This window comes from Salvelinus alpinus, chromosome 29, assembly GCF_045679555.1.
Source record: "Salvelinus alpinus chromosome 29, SLU_Salpinus.1, whole genome shotgun sequence".
NCBI lineage: Eukaryota > Metazoa > Chordata > Actinopteri > Salmoniformes > Salmonidae > Salvelinus > Salvelinus alpinus.
The window spans coordinates 38,097,741-38,114,551 of NC_092114.1; the positions used below are offsets into that span (position 1 = coordinate 38,097,741).

General features: G+C 39.9%; 1 protein-coding gene and 1 long non-coding RNA gene across 6 annotated transcripts in view; one reads left to right on the plus strand and one right to left on the minus strand.

Annotated features, from left to right (window-relative positions):
* Positions 1 to 7,420, plus strand: part of LOC139558959 (uncharacterized) — a 38,080-nt gene extending 30,660 nt beyond the window's left edge. Inside the window, exons 3-6 of one of the 4 annotated variants that reach the window (XR_011671672.1) lie at positions 3,480 to 3,703; positions 4,688 to 4,751; positions 4,924 to 5,476; positions 5,600 to 7,420. This is a non-coding gene — a long non-coding RNA (uncharacterized lncRNA). Of the gene's footprint in view, positions 1 to 3,479; positions 3,704 to 4,687; positions 5,477 to 5,599 lie in introns of all 4 variants that reach the window. The other 3 variants (XR_011671671.1, XR_011671670.1, XR_011671669.1) reach the window with 3 other exon arrangements.
* A 4,243-nt stretch (positions 7,421 to 11,663) lies between these two features.
* The window catches only part of LOC139558957 (autotaxin-like), a 38,183-nt gene continuing 33,035 nt past the window's right edge, over positions 11,664 to 16,811 (minus strand). For both annotated transcript variants that reach the window (XM_071374488.1, XM_071374487.1), the window contains one exon: positions 11,664 to 13,500. In XM_071374488.1, the coding sequence (XP_071230589.1) occupies positions 13,330 to 13,500 (171 nt within the window). In that variant the 3' untranslated portion in view covers positions 11,664 to 13,329. The remainder of the gene's footprint in view (positions 13,501 to 16,811) is intronic.

The window sequence follows — 16,811 nt, forward strand, 5'->3', positions numbered from 1 at the left end:
GTGTTGGACCATTCTTGATACACACGGCAAACTGTTGATCGTGAAAAACTCAGCAGCGTTGTGGTTCTTGACACAAACCGGTGCGCCTGGCACCTACTACCATACCCCGTTTGAAGGTACTTAAATCTTTTGTTTTGCCCATTCACCTTCTGAATGGCACACATACACAATCCATGTCTCAATTGTCTCAAGGCTTAAAAATCCTTCTTTAACCTGTCTCCTTCCCTTCAAATACACTGATTGAAGTGGATTTAACAAGTGACATCAATAAGGGATCATAGCTTTCACCTGGATTCACCTGGTCAGTCTGTCATGGAAAGAGTTCTTAATGTTTTGTACACTCACTGTATATACATATATTATACAAAACATGTCCATCATAATTATCAAATGCCTTTATCAATACAGGTATATTTCAAAAGATCATTCATTTCAAGGCCTTCTGTGAATGGCAGCAGTTGGGAGAGTCTTTATTCTTAGAAGTTCCGGAATAGGTCTTGTGTTACCTTGATAAAAATCCAGTCCTGTGATCCACTCTACATCTCTGACACGTGATTGGTGGAACCACGGGTGGTGTTCAACCCATAGAGATGCCGTGTCACCATTCTATGGAAGTATAAGAATAAGCAGATCAGTGACACAGACCCTAATTATGACTACAGAGGTGTAGACACAACAAGACTGAGGTACAGACAAAAACAATGCGAATTCCACACAAGTTACGAACCAGGGGTTTTCCACCAAAACATCATGATAGTTGACAGGTATTAGGAAAGGGTCATGCCAAAATGTGACTCTGTCTTCAAAACACATGAAAGTATAGATGTTTTCTCAACTATATAACACTTTTTTAGCTAACGTTAGTTATTTATCATAGTTCATACAAGTGTATTGTGTATTTTCTAGATACTTCTGGTTGTGCAAAGTTATCATTTGATGAGGCTAGCGAGGCAGGCTAGCTAATTACAGGCTAGGTGATGTTAGCCTACAAGTCGGATTTGCAAGTTAGTTCGTAGATCATACACGTGTATTCCGTATTGTCTAAAGCAAAACTAAATAATGGATGCAGCTATGGTGGTACTCATGTCTGAGTCTGATTAGCACAATGAACTAGGAACAACAAACCGTAACGGCGTCACCGGCCTAAATCTAATCCAATCTGCAGTACAGACTAAACACAATCCACATCAAGGTGTGAACCAGGGGTATCCACCAAAATTGTTGACAAGTGTTGGGAAAGGGTCATGCAAAAGGTGATACTGTCTTCAAAACACATTAAAATATAGGTGTTTTCTCAATGTTATAATACTTTTTTTTGTATTTCCCTATGTGTTTGTCAGTGGTAGGAGAAAGAGAATACAGAATCTACATCATTCCAAAACTCTCTGTACTTTCAATTCTTAGACCTGTACAGTTTTTCTTGTATTTTGCTGTTTTTACAAATAAATAGTCCAGTGCTTTGGAAGTGATATGGTTGCTTTACAATACAGCTCTCTGAGTTGTCTGCTTTGTGTGGTATCATGAAGGAAACGGTCTGTAGCTCATTGTTACAGCTGCTCACTGGTTGTACAGCTCTTGAGCACAGATTAATGGGTTGGGATTGGAATATGTGTACCTGTTACAAACCTTAATGAAAGCAAGAAATAAAACACGGGTTAAGACTGAACAATATGATTTCACTGCAATCCTCTGTGCCCCACCCAAAGCGCTCTGCTACACTGTGTTTCATGATTCCATTTTGTGAGATTTCTAAGATTTTCTTGTATGATAGAGAAAAGCTCACATACAGTGCATACGGAAAGTATTCAGACCCCTTCACTTTTTCCACATTTTGTTACATTACAGCCTTAATCTAAAATTGATTAAATTGTTTTTTCCCCCTCATCAATCTACAGACAATACCCCATAATGACAAAGCAAAAACAGGTTATTATAAATTCACATTTACATAAATATTCAGACCCTTTACTCAGTACTTTGTTGAAGCAGCTTTGGCAGCGATTATAGCCTCAAGTCTTCTTGAGTATGACGCTACAAGCTTGGCACACCTATATTTGGGGAGTTTCTACAATTCTTCTCTGCAGATCTTCTCAAGCTCTGTCAGGTTGGATGGGGAGCGTCGCTGTACAGCTAATTTCAGGTGTCTCCAGAGATGTTCGATCGGGTGCAAGTCCTGGCTCTGGCTGGGCCATTCAAGGAAATTCAGAGGCTTGTCCCGAAGCCACTCCTGCGTTGTCTTGGCTGTGTGCTTAGGGTCGTTGTCATGTTGGAAGGTGAATCTTTGCCCCAGTCTGAGGTCCGTGCGCTCTGGAGTAGTTTTTCATCAAGGATCTCTCTGTACTTTGCTCTGTTCATATTTCCCTCGATTCTGACTAGTCTCCCAGTTTCCTCCAGATGTGACGCTTGGAAATCAGGCCAAATAGTTCAATCTTGGTTTCATCAGACCAGAGAATCTTGTTTGTCATGGTCTGAGAGTCCTTTAGGTGCCTTTTGGCAAACTCCAACCGGGCTGTCATGTGCCTTTTACTGAGGTGGGGCTTCCGTCTGGCCGCTCTACCATAAAGGCCTGGTTGGTGGAGTGCTGCAGAGATGTTTGTCCTTCTGGAAGGTTCTCCCATCTCCACAGAGGAATTCTGGAGCTCTGTCAGGGTGACCATCGGGTTCTTGGTCACCTCCCAGACCAAGGCTCTTCTCACCCGATTAGTTAGGCTGGGCAGCCAGCCCTAGGAAGATCCTTGGTGGTTCCAAACGTCTTCCATTTAAGAATGATGGAGGCCACTGTGTTCTTCGGGACCTTCAATGCTGCATAAATGTTTTGGTACCCTTTCCCAGATCTGTGCCTAAACACAATCCTGTCTTGGAGCTCTACGGACAATTCCTTCGACCTCATGGTTTGGTTTTTGCTCTGACATGCACTGTCAACTGTGGGACCTTATATAGACGGGTGTGTGCCTTTCCAAATCATGTTCAGTCAATTGAATTTACCCCAAGTGGACTCCAATCAAGATGTAGAACCATCTCAAAGATGATCAATGGAAACAGGATGAACCTGAGCTCAAATTCGAGTCTCATAGCAAAGGGTCTGAATACTTATGTAAATAAGGTACTTCTGTTTATGTTTTATAAATTTGCTAAAATTTATAAAAACCTGTTTTCACTTCGTCATTATGAGGTATTGTGTGTAGAGTGATGAGGATTTTATTTTATCCAATTTAAAATAAGGCTGTAACGTAACAAAAAGGGGAAGGGGGTCTGAATACTTTCCGAATGCACAATATACAAAGACCTGCTAAATTAAGAATGCAGTGAGTGAACTAGAGAGGAAAAACATGTTTAAAATGAAGCAAGAGAGAGTTGTCTCAGACTGTGAAGTGTGTACGCACTCTTAAACTCATACTCCTCTGACGTATTGATGAGATCTGAAATAACACAAACAATGACGTACATCAGTAAGACTATATTCCTCATTATTTTGACAGTTGGATGCCTGGAAGAAGTAGATTGTTATTTTAGTGAGGGGGTTCATCGCCCCCAATGCTTTCAAAGAAGAATCATGGCCATATATGGATTGACCATGCCCCCAGAGCCAAAATTATGCAGTTTGCATGCCCTGCGGAATGATCGGAATAGGCGCTTGGAGTTTGTCGGTCCCCAAGTTTGTACCAGTAACGCTAGCATTGTGTGTGTGCAACAACCGGTGGTGGTGAGTATAACCAGATATATTTAAATATATTGACCTCTCTGGTATAATTTAGTTAACGATGTGGTTATGTACGTTAGCTAGGTAGCTATCTTTTAATAAAGGGAGGCAGGCTAGCTAACGTTTGCGTAGTTTGCTCCCTAGATAATGACAAAGATACTGCTGGTTATGTAACATTCTAATTAGATAATGCTAGCGAGGCAGGCTAGCCAGATACAGGCTAACTAACGTTAGTTTACACGTCGAATTTGCAAGTTAATGTTAGTTCAAAGCTCATACAAGTGTATTCTGTATTGTCTAGGGCAGTGGTTCCCATCTCTGGTCCTCAAGTACACTCAACAGCACGCATTTTTGTTCTAGTCTCGGACAAACAATCCTGATTCAACTAATTGAGGGCCTGATGATTAGCTGACAAATTGAATTAGGGGTACTTGTCTGGGGCTACAATAAAAATGTGTACTGTTGGGCCTCCCGGGTGGCGCAGACGGGAGTTGTAGCGATGAGACAAGATAGTAATTACTAGCAATTGGATACCACGAAAAGGGGGTAAATTTTTTTTTTTTTAAGTGTACTGTGGAGGGTACTCGAGGACCAGAGTTGGGAACCATTGGTCTAGGGCAAAACTAAATAATAGATGCAGATATGGTGGTAGCTAATTTATGTCTGAGTCTGACTAATACAGTGAACTATGAGCAACAAAATGTAACGGCGTCATCGGCCTAAATCTAATCCAATCTGGAGCCACAGTCAATCTTCATCTGTAAAACATAGAATTAGGGTTTCCACTAGTTGCCACAAAGTCAAAATTGGTTATATTGTAAAAATGTATGAAAACAAAAACTTATGTAAACAAACATGTACTTAATTTAGGTGTTAGGCATAAGGTTAGCAGTGTGGTTAAGGCAAGGGTTATGTTTATAATCACATTTTAAGACGGGAAATTGTAGAAATCGGCGGCCTTTGTGACTTTGTTTTTGTGGTAACTAGTGACGACCTAGAATTACCTTGACCCGAGTTACTACCTGAATGACAGACGTCTTCATCGACAACGGTAATGTGTGTAATGTGAAAAGTTGTGTAAAAAAAATACCTGGTTTGATAAACTAGTAGGGTAATTACCCAGACAAGCAGATACAAGTGGTAGTCATTTTGGTTGTGATGTGCATTATCAAAAAGCTTTGTCCTTTTTATAATAAAATTGTATCACCCTGTCACCGCCTCAGTCAACACCACCTCATCAGATGAGGAAGTACATTGTTTATGAGGATTGCCTGCTGCAGTTGATCGAGATGTCCAGTTTGAAGCTAAACATGCAACATAGAGAATACCACCAAGGGGACCCTTAGCATCAAGCAGACATGCCTCGCTGTGAGAATTTCTATAAATTGAACAGGGAGGACACTTGAATCAGGTTGGTGACATTTGACCTGGTCTAAGGTCAAAACAGTTTTGAGTTTTGTCCCAATTCACCTTCATAACCAGGCTGGTGGAACTAGCCTGAACACTGCATTTACCATTCTATTTCACTTCACATTTCGTGATATCTGAAGTGAAATAAAGGTGAATGCAGCGATCATGTTGGTTCCACCATACTAATCATAACCACCATTGATAATGTAATCTGTGCTCTGTGTGTGACCGACCAGTATCTTTGATGAGGGGCCAGGAGCTGATCTATGCTGCCATGCCCATCAACGGCGCACAGGCTAAAACCTCACCCCCAGCCTCTCCTCTTGCCTGCACACCAACGGTCGTCGATGGGGAGACCAGAATAAAGTAAGTTTAGTCTCACCTGTTCAAACTTCAACATAGTATATGTTTCTTTGTCAGATACTGTTTAACCTATTCTAACTACCATTGGTAATAGAACAGTGGAACAGTGACTGTATGTGTTCATAGATGCATCTATGGAGCCGGCACTTGGAGACTTGCAAGATGATGTGATGGAGTCCTGAACGACAGACAGGCTTTATACTGATGTTTCTAAATGGAGAGAGACCTGCCACTCGGCATTAACATTTTACTAGACACAACTTTTACTTGTAATGTGTTTAAAAAATAAATAAATTGAATGGTATCAGTCAATATTGGGAGGGAGAAACCCTGTGTATTATGCACCAGGATCTGGGAACTGCTGTTGTATATAAGACACCACACAGGAAGGTATGACCATGCTGACATGTTTGCCAAGGTAGCCCCATTACCACCAGAAACCTCTGGCATCTCACCATACAGCTACCTGTAGTTATTGAACTCAACCTGCGGGAGGTTTTTGTTGTAATTGAGTGGGGGGAAACAGCTGCAGGCAACATTCTGACAGATGGCTGTTTCCTTGCCACCACCAAGACACATCCACATTAAACCTCACCCCCAAGTCAACTCACATTTGGCGTCTGTCATACAGTGAGAGACTTCAATCAAAGTTGATTTCTGAGAGGCGTTGTTTACTCATCATAACTCATGTAAAGAATAGCTCATATAAACACTTGTGGGTGCACAAATATCATGACATTCACATAAAGTTAGACCTTCTAACCGAGAGTTCAAATGAATGTCAAACAAATTACACTTGATCAGTTACACTTGATTTGTAAAAATGATGGCCTTTAGATGAAATGACATGGAACTCTTACAGGTTTGTCCACAGTGAATGAGTTCCACACTGGCATGCATGGGGGATCTCTTGCTATTGCATTGACAAAGACTGGATGATACAGTAGGCAGTAGTCATTGCTGGGTTACAGCATTTTTGGTCTCCCCAACAATGTGTGCTTCTGCTCAACAGCGGTCACTGAAAGTGAGTTGACAGACAGATGACACCATTTAACTTTTTCAGATTTTTGTGGTGTTACAGCATGAATTTAAAATGGATTAAATTAAGATGTTTTGGTCACTGGCCTACACACAGTATACCATAATGTCAAAGTGGAATTATGTTTTTAGAAATGTAAAAAAATAAATGCTGAAATGTCTTGAGTCAAGTATTCAAACCCTTTGTTATGGAAAGCCTAAAAAAGTTCACGAGTAAAAATGTGCTTAACAAGTCACATAATAAATTGCATGCAATAAGTGTTTAACATGATTTTTGAATTACATAATCTCTGTACCCCACACATACAAATATCTGTAAGGTCCCTCAAAGTCCAGGGAGATTTTCCAATGCCTCGCAAAGAAGGGCACCCATTCCTATATGGGTAAAAATAAAAAAGCAAATATTAAATATCCCTTTGAGCATGATGAGGTTATTAATTGCAGTTTGGATGGTGCATCAATACACCCAGTCACTATAAAGATACAACAGTCCTTCCTAACTGAGTTGCCGTAGAGGAAGGAAACTGCTCAGCGATTTCAACATGAGGCCAATGGTGACGTTACAGAGTTCAACCTAAAACACAAGGCCAAATCTACACTGGAGTTGCTTACCAAGAAGACAGTGGATGTTCCCGAGTGTCCAAGTTAAAAAATCTATGGCTTGACCTGAAAATGGTTGTCTAGCAATGATCAACAACCAATTTGACAGAGCTTGAATAATTTTTGAAAAGAATGATCCAGGTGTGGAAAGCTCTTAGAGATGTACACAGAAAGACTCACAGCTGTAATTGCTGCCAAAGGTGGTTCTACAAACTATTGACTCAGGGGTGTGAAAACTTATGTAAATTTGATATTTCTGTATTTCATTTTCAATAAAATTGCAAAAAAAATAAACATGTTTTCACTTTATCATTGTGAGTGTTGATGGGTCTTTCTGTACATTTGTTAATTTTCCATTTTTTATATTATTTGGAAAGAATTTCTTACCATAATCTTCATTCAGTGGGAGAGGATGAGACGGAAAAGAGAACATCTGCCTAAAATAATTAGCCTCCTCTTTTAAAATATAATTCGGAGAATCATAGATGACTCCGTCTTCAGTAACGAGTTTCTGCAAATTCTTTTTGTTAGCGTTCCTGTATTGGAGATTCAGGAAGAATGTTTAGCATTTTTTTGCATATTCCATCCAATTTGCTTTATTTTTGTAATAGATTACATTAGATCGTTCTTGGATAAGTTCCTCAAGTTCTTTTTGTTTTCCCTCTAACATATTTTGTATCTCTAGTATCGTTTTTATTGCTTTCTACCTGTACTATTAGTTCATGGATTTCCCTTGTTAGTCTTGTCTCTTTAGCCAGAAACGGCTTTTTTATTATTGATGAATATTGAATGAATGACCCCTGAAGGTACATTTAAAGGTATCCCAAACAATAAGGGGATTTGCTGAACCTATATTATACTGGAAAAATTCTGTTATAAATTATTTTGTCTTAGTTAAAAATAAGTTGTCCTCCAGTAAACTTTGATTACATTTCCAATATCCCCGTTCACGTAGAAAATCTATAAGAGTTATGTGAATGCCAATTAGATGATGATCCGATCGCATTCTGTCTCCTATTAAAACGTTTTTTAACCTTTGATGCAAGAGAGAAAGAGACAAGGAAGTAGTCAAGACGACTAGCTTCATTAAGTCTCCTCCATGTATATCTCACTAGGTCAGGGTTTTCTAGTATCCAAATATCCACTTTCTAATGTGTCCATAATATTTGGGATTTCCTTAAGGGCACGGTGATGATAGTTTCTAGAGTGATTACCTTTACGGCCCATTGAGGTACTTAACACTGTTATAGTCACCTACCATAATGATTAGATCATTTGTTGCCTGTAAGTTCAATAAATTGGTATAAATGTTGGTATAAACGAATAAGTATGGATCATCCTGATTTGGACCATATAGATTAATGAGCCAAATCTCTTTTTCGTCCACTTTCATATTCAAAAGTATCCACCTTCCTTGTGAATCATTCCTGACTATTTGCACATTCAGATCAACATTTTTGTTAATTAATATCATCACACCCTTTGAGTTCCTTTGTCTATGACAGAAAATTGGCGGACCATTCTTGATACACACAGGAAACTGTTTAGTGTGTGAAACCCAGCAGCATTGCAGTTCTTGACACCCTCAAACCAATGCGCTTGACACCTACTACCATAACCCGTTCAAAGTCACTTATATCATTATTTTGTCTTGCCCAGTCGAACTGTGAATGGAACACATATACAATCCATGTCTCAATTGTCTCAAGGCTTAAAAATCATTCTTAAACCTGTCTCATCCCCTTCAACTACACTGATTGAAGTGGATTTAACAGGTGACATCAATAAGGGATCATGGCATTCACCTAGTCAGTCTATGTCATGGAATGAGCAGGTCTTCTTAATGTTTTGTACACTCAGTGTATATATTTAAAGTTCATATTCCACCTGAAAGAAGAATACAGAAGAACAGAGGGTTCCATTGTCCTGAACAGAACAGGACATATATCTCAGAGTCCGTGTCACCATGGAGAGAAGGTCATGCAGACAGACTTACAGGTGCGTCCCATGCGGCTGACACCGGGGCCGTCTCCGTCGGCGACCGTCACCTTGTACTCCATGTCAGTCAGCAGTGGCTGCAGCAGGCGGCTGTTCTGACCACCGGGGACCATTTTCTAGAACACACACAGCTCCCAATAACGATATGAGGACAACAAGGTTCTGGTATTGTCTGGAGTGAAGGTCAATGAAGGGACATGCTGGGTCAATGTGACTGGTGATTAAATGTACTGGAGTTGTATCAGAGGAACAGATACAGCTAGTAGGTAGCAGACCTGTCTGTGCTGTCATGACAACTCCTGAGCTTATTATTTTAACTAGGCAAGTCAGTTAAGAACAAATTCTTATTTTCAATGACAGCCTACATTGTAAGACTCCATCCATCTGTGTCTGCATCTGGGTCTTGCCTTGTGCCTTGATACACATCCATGTCTCCGCACGTTGGGAACAGTGGGTTAACTGCCTTGATCATTGGCAGAACGACATATTTTTTTTACCTTGTCAGCTCAGGGATTCGATCTTGCAACCTTTCAGTTACTAGTCCAACGCTCTAACCACTAGGCTACCTGCTGCCCCAAAGTTGGCAAGACAGCACAAAAATATCTGTTACAATGTTTTATACGTTCAGTGTATTTGGCATTGGATGACATTCAGTGAGCATGCGTATGTTTTCAGGCATCTCAAAACAAAAAATGCATGGTGCTATGGTGAACAGTGAGCTAAGATAAGGCGGAGCTTTACCTAGCAAAGACTTATAGCTGATCTGGAGCCATTGGGTTTGGCTACGAATATGTAGCGAGGACCAGCCAACGAGAGCATACAGGTCGCAGTGGTGGGTAGTATATGGGGCTTTGGTGACAAAACGGATAGCACTGTGATAGACCGCATCCAATTTGCTGAGTAGAGTATTGGAGGCTACTTAGTAAATTACATCGCCGAAGTCAAGGATCGGTAGGATAGTCAGTTTTACAAGGGTATGTTTGGCAGCATGAGTGAAGGAGGCTTTGTTGCGAAATAGGAAGCTGATTCTAGATTTAACTTTGGATTGGAGATGCTTAACGTGAGTCTGGAAGGAGAGTTTACAGTCTAGCCAGACACCTAGGTATTTATAGTTGTCCACATATTCTAAGTCAGAACCGTCCAGAGTAGTGATGCTAGTCGGGCGGGCAGGTGCGTGCAGCGATCGGTTGAAGAGCATGCATTTCGTTTTACTAACATTTAAGAGCCGTTGGAGGCCACGGAAGGAGTGTTGTATGGCATTGAAGCTCGTCTGGAGGTTAGTTAACACAGTGTCCAAAGAAGGGCCAGATGTATACAGAATGGTGTCGTCTGCGTAGATGTGGATCAAAGAATCACCCGCAGCAAGAGCGACATCATTGATATATACAGAGAAAAGAGTCGGCCCGAGAATTGAACCCTGTGGCAACCCCATAGAGACTGCCAGAGGTCCAGACAACAGGCCCTCCGATTTGACACTCTGAACTCTATCTGAGAAGTAGTTAGTGAACCAGGCGAGGCAGTCATTAGAGAAACCAAGGCTGTTGAGTCTGCCGATAAGAATACGGTGATTGACAGAGTCGAAAGCCTTGGCCAGGTCAATGAAGACGGCTGCACAGTACTATCTTTTATTGATGACGGTTATGATATCGTTTAGGACCTTGAGCTTGGCTGAGGTGCACCCATGACCAGCTCGGAAACCAGATTGCATAGCGTAGAAGGTACGATGGGATTCGAAATGGTCGGTGATCTGTTTGTTCATTTGGCTTTCGAAGACTTTAGAAAGGCAGGGCAGGATGGATATAGGTCTGTAACAGTTTGGGTCTAGAGTGTCTCCCCCTTTGAAGAGGGGGTGACCGCAGCCCTGACTTCCTGACTCCCTGACTGTTTGATAGCATTTTGTGGAAGACAATCCAGACATTATCGGACGGGCCTGAGTGCTTTATACAATAAAAAGGGACACACTTTGACACCCGGGGGACTAGTGTCGATATCATCCACAAATTGATTTATGAACCAGGACTACCACGATTTGCTGGCACCAAATACAAAGCCTCATGGCTCTTTGAAGGAAATCAACACTTTCACTGAAGCAGGGAACGGCACTTCGTACATTATCTGGACTTTGCAAAGCCACTGTCATCTAAATCTGAAATAACAACCACCCAGATTTTAGTGGGTAGCTTGCACAATCATTCCTCATGGATAAACAGCCAATTATAGACTGGGTGGTTTGAGCCAAGAAATACTAATTACGTTGGTAACCAGTTTATAATAGCAATTAAGCACGAGGGGGTGTGGTATATTAGCCATATACCACACCCCCTCGTGCCTTATTGCTTAAGTATAGCATAAGAAAACACACTTCCTAAACTTTGCATTTTGGTTTTACTCCAAATACTACAGCCAAGGTTCAAATATTGACTAGATGGTTCCCTCAAATGCCTCTTTACATAACATAAATTCTGAACTATTTTTGGTGTGCCAGGCTTCCTACTGTATAACCAGTTATTTTGATTTCATGGTTATTGAAACAAAAATTACTCAAATGCTCATCTGCAACATTATAAGAATTTATTCTGATCAGAACCTTGCCACATGTTAATAATACACAATTTAGAAGGGAAAAATATAACCAGATACCATCAACATAACATCTGAGGCCATCAATGGAGGTTGTATTAAGTGACATGAAAATGTTTGTTAATTGTGCTGAATCTGTAGGACTTTCAACGAGTCAAGTGTTCTGCAAGCAGGGCCGTTATCAGTAGTAGATTTAGTACAGTATGCTCAAAGCCAAACAGCCAAACACTGCACTTGACTCCACTGTCATAAACATCATATACCAGTTGTTAAAGTTACGTTATAACACAGTTATAAGAGCTTATAACAACTGACTTAGCACTTTTAACACCCATAATACCAACGCACACCACTAGTCTGTTAGCTAACCCGAACAACACTTTGTGTCACCAATAAAGTATTACAGAAAGTTGTCATTGGTGTCTCGACTGTTTTCAACATTTGCTATGTCATCCTTATTTAAACCTTATGTAAGTGTAGGAGGTGGCAATAAAGTCTTCACACCAATTACAAAGACACGTCAGGCTATAGTAGATCATCACTCTGCAGTATTAATAGATATGACCAGTGGTGTAAAGTACTTACGTAAAAATTCTTCAAATTACTACTTAAGTCGTTTTTTGGGGTACCTGTGCTTTAATTCACTATTAATATTTTTGACAACTTTTACTCTTCATTTTTTCCCTAAAGAAAATAATGTACTTTTTTACTCCATATATTTTCCCTGACACCCAAAAGTACTGGTTACATTTTGAATACTTAGCAGGACAGGAAAATGGTCAAATTCACGCACTTATCAAGAGAACATCCCTGGTCATCCCTACTGCCTCTGATCTGGCGTACTCACTAATCACACATGCTTCATTTGTAAATGATGTCTGAGTGTTGGTGTACCCCTAGCTATCTGTAAATTTTGGTGCCATCTGGTTTGCTTAATATAAAGAATTTGAAATGATTTATACTTTTACTTTTGATACTTAAGTATATTTTAACAATTACATTTACTTTTGATACTTAGGTATATTTAAAACCAAATACTTTTAGACTTTTACTCAAGTAGTATTTTACTAGGGGACTTTCAATTTTCTATTAAAGATATCTTTACTTTTACTCAAGTATGACAATTGGGTACTTTTTCCACCACTGGATATGACATAATCTTCCTGCAACCAAAGCTTCCATTAACCTAATCCAACCCATTCCTCCACTTCCCCAAACAAACACTTAATTCACAACACAACACTTTCTCTCAAACCATACACAACAAAAGTCTAATTGCACTCCTATTTCGAACACAAGAGCTCTCTGGATTAGTGTGACGAAGTGGCAGCATTTTTATCCCCTACATAATAAATATGACAAATACTATAAAAAATATACACCTAAGGATCAGACATGTACTGGGGAGAGAGAAAGAGAAAGACCCCACTGGGCACACACGGGTTGAATCAAAGTTGTTTTTCACGTCATTTCAATGAAATTACGTTGAACCAACGTGTAATAGACGTTGAATTTACATCTGTGCCCAGTGGGACAAAGAGGGGAGAGACAAAGAGGGTAAGTGAAACACAGTATGAAAATTGAGAAGAGAGGGAAAACGATACAGAGATACAGTGAGAGGGAGTTTGTGTGTGTCTGTTTTAGGTGTCACTCTCGAAGGTGTGCAGGTAGGTCTTGAGGGAGAGGGTCTGGGTGTAGTTCAGGGTGGTGGAGCGGTACAAGTCCAGGCCTGTGAGGATCTCCACGTCTCTGACCCGCGCTGTGTGTAGCTTCAGCAGCTCCTCCACCCACTGCGACTCGTCCTCTGAGCTCTGCAGGACCACCACAAGACAAGATGATTTTTTTTTTGTATGAGTGTTACATATAAATCATATCTAATTTGGACATTATTATGATCATCAGCTGGCTCATTCAATCTCTGTATTATTTATAGAAAGCATTTCAAAAGACTACACACAGCGTTACAAGGTCATCAATATTGATAGAGCGGAAATTACAATGACGATACCAGAAAAAAACATAGCTGCAGTCATAGGAAACCCCCTATATGACCGTCTCAAGTAGGGCTGTTGCAGTGACGGTATTATCACCACACCGGCGGTCACGAGTCATGAAGGCAGTCAAATTCCACATGACCGTTTAGTCACGGTAATTAGTCTTCTCCAAACTCTGATGCTGCTGCTGGTCATTAGTAGCCTACTAAACTTGCTAACTGCCTGATATTCAGCACTCTATTGTCCCTGAAATCACTCTGACATCAATGCATATGTATTCGAAAATCTAATCAAACACTTCATGGGAGCCCATGAGCTCATGTTGTGCAACTTTTCTATAGGCTATGCAATTGCGGGAGAAAACAGAGTGATTGCCACTAATAAAAAGAGGAGGATCTCATCAGCTTTCTATAGGCTATGGCCTACTATATTTATTTCTCAACTTTCCTAATATTAAGCACATTGCTTATATTTACAACAGGAGTATAGCCTACCTGACTGGCATGAAAATAAACCACGGGGAAAAGCGTCCTTCATTTACTATTAAAAGATTTGCCGCTGCCCCTGTTTTGATACAGGTGCATGATAATGGTCCATTCTAAATCAATACAAATGTCATACATATATTATTTAGTATATGTAAAGACAGGATTAAATCAAGAATAGTCTGATGGGTGACAATATTAGCCTATCACTTGGGAATTATATATTATCACTTGTGAATGATGCCCAGCATAAGAAACAATGGCTTTTTTTGGAAAACTTTTTTCTAATCATAGTGGCAGTCTACACCTCATGTAGCCCAGCCCATAGGCCTATATGATTTAATAAGGTTAGTAGCACAACTAAGGTGGCCAAATAACTTCTTAAAATTAAGCACATGAATCCGCTTTACAAGGGGTGTAGAGCCTAACTGGCATATATATACAGTATAAGCAGTGCGTGAATTTCAAGTTTGTAGAAGATACATTTCACCATAAAAACCTTTATAATTAAAGCATTACATGCATAATTGCATTTTCAATCACTTTTGATAATGGTGTTTTCCGCTAATGGAACATTCACGCTTATAGCCTACTACCATGTGCACATTGCTGCGCTTATAATGTGAAAAAATACCCTAATAGTTTACCAACATTTTACGCTACACTTCCTGATCTGTTGCTTCAGCCACATTGCATAAAAAAGTTTTTTTGATGCTAGTGGTTCTATTAATTTGGGATCTATCACATTCCACAACTGTCCCAGACTATGTTTGGAATATTTATTTCTCGCACAGAATAGAATAGGTTGACTTTTGTACTAGGGGGGATAGTAGATTGATATAGGCTAGTGCTTTTGCTGTTCGTTAGGCCTACTCATCTTGTTGGTTGACAAAAAGTAAATGTGGACAGTTCTTCCAATATCTTCAATATGCACCTTGGAATTGAATAAGGACGTGCGCAGTTGCGTCCCAGATGTGTCTGTCTTCACTTGTAACCTGTGAGAAAGACCCGTTCACGTGACGTAGAGCAATGCGAGTGAAAGACGCTTCGGATTGCACAGCACACTCAGGGAGAAGGGCACAATGCAGCACCACTGACATCGTGGGATAAGTGGTCATGGTCATGTAGCCTCAGACGATTAATTACAGTAAGTTCAGTAAATGTTACAGACCGATAAGTGGTCATGGTGATGTAGCCTCAGACGAGCAATTACAGTAAATTCAGTACCTAATCCATCAATTACAGTAAGTATAAAAAATATAAAGGATGATTATTCTTCCGATACACACTGGCAAATGGATCGATTAGGTATTGTCAACAGGGTTGTTGTCTCTAGTGTGTGTGGGCTGGTTAACACTGGGATAAAGTGATTAAAGTTAACGGTAGAACTAATACAATAATTGGCTTATGGAAGAACTTCTCTTAGCGAGAGAAAGGTATATTATATATTTCTATATAAGCTATTTATGCTACCTTTTATATTCTTGATCCTAATGATATAGGCCTAGGTGTAAAACAGCTGAGGTGATAGAGAAACGACCCTGGAATAAAAAACATAATGTGTAGGGTGGAGAGAGGGTTGGTTTTACAAGTTTACTCACTCTGGATTGTCAGTACTGCATGTGTTCTTGGCTGTCAGGCTGTGGCTGTGTCGGAATCGATTGTGAGTTGGAATTTGAGTATGCCTTCCCATAAGAGAGTGACAAGTGTTGGCTTGCTGACAGTCATTGTATGATACAACAGGATATAATTTGATGCCTAAGACACATTTTTACTGGCAGTCATTAGCGGCCGTTAGAATCTACGTTCCTTGTTCCTTTTTTTGTCGGAATATAACAGGATATAATGAAGACGACATGAAATATGTCTTGCATGTAATGGACATAAAAAAAGGACTGCTCTTGCGATATATTTAGGTTGTTTCTCTTCTTCTTTTTTTTAAATTTTTTTTACGAACAACTGAATCCAATGAACTGAGCAGGCTAGGCTGACATGCTTATAGCCTGCTAGGACTTTCAAATATGAGCATTCATGTATATAGATTACAACTTCTCATTTCCGACTAATTGAAAATGATTTACTTTTAAAGTATCGCCCTTTCTTAAACAAGCCATACAAAGCTGGTTAGAATTTCAGTTTTATCCTCCAGAAAATAACAAATATTACAACAAATGTTATGGTTAAACTCAAATATATTGATTAATAAAAAAACATTCTTTATGGAAGAAATGTTTTAAAATTATATTTATCAATGATATTATGAATAGAAATGGAGGAGTTACAGTATGTCACATACGCAGTTATTGAAAATATATGGGAATATCTGCTCAATCCAAACTTACAACCAACTGATTGCAGCACTACTGTCACGTTCGTCATAAGGAATGGACCAAGGCGCAGCGTGCGTAGAGTTCCACATATTTTAATAAATAGAAACTCACCAAACAAAACAAACAAGCACAAACGAAACGTGACGTTCTGGACTACTCACAGGCAGCTACACAAACACAAGATCCCACAAAGCACAAAGGGGAAATGGCTGCCTAAATATGATCCCCAATCAGAGACAACGATAAACAGGTGATAACAGGCCAACATCGACATATAAACGCCTAGATGACCCACCCTAAATCACACCCCGAC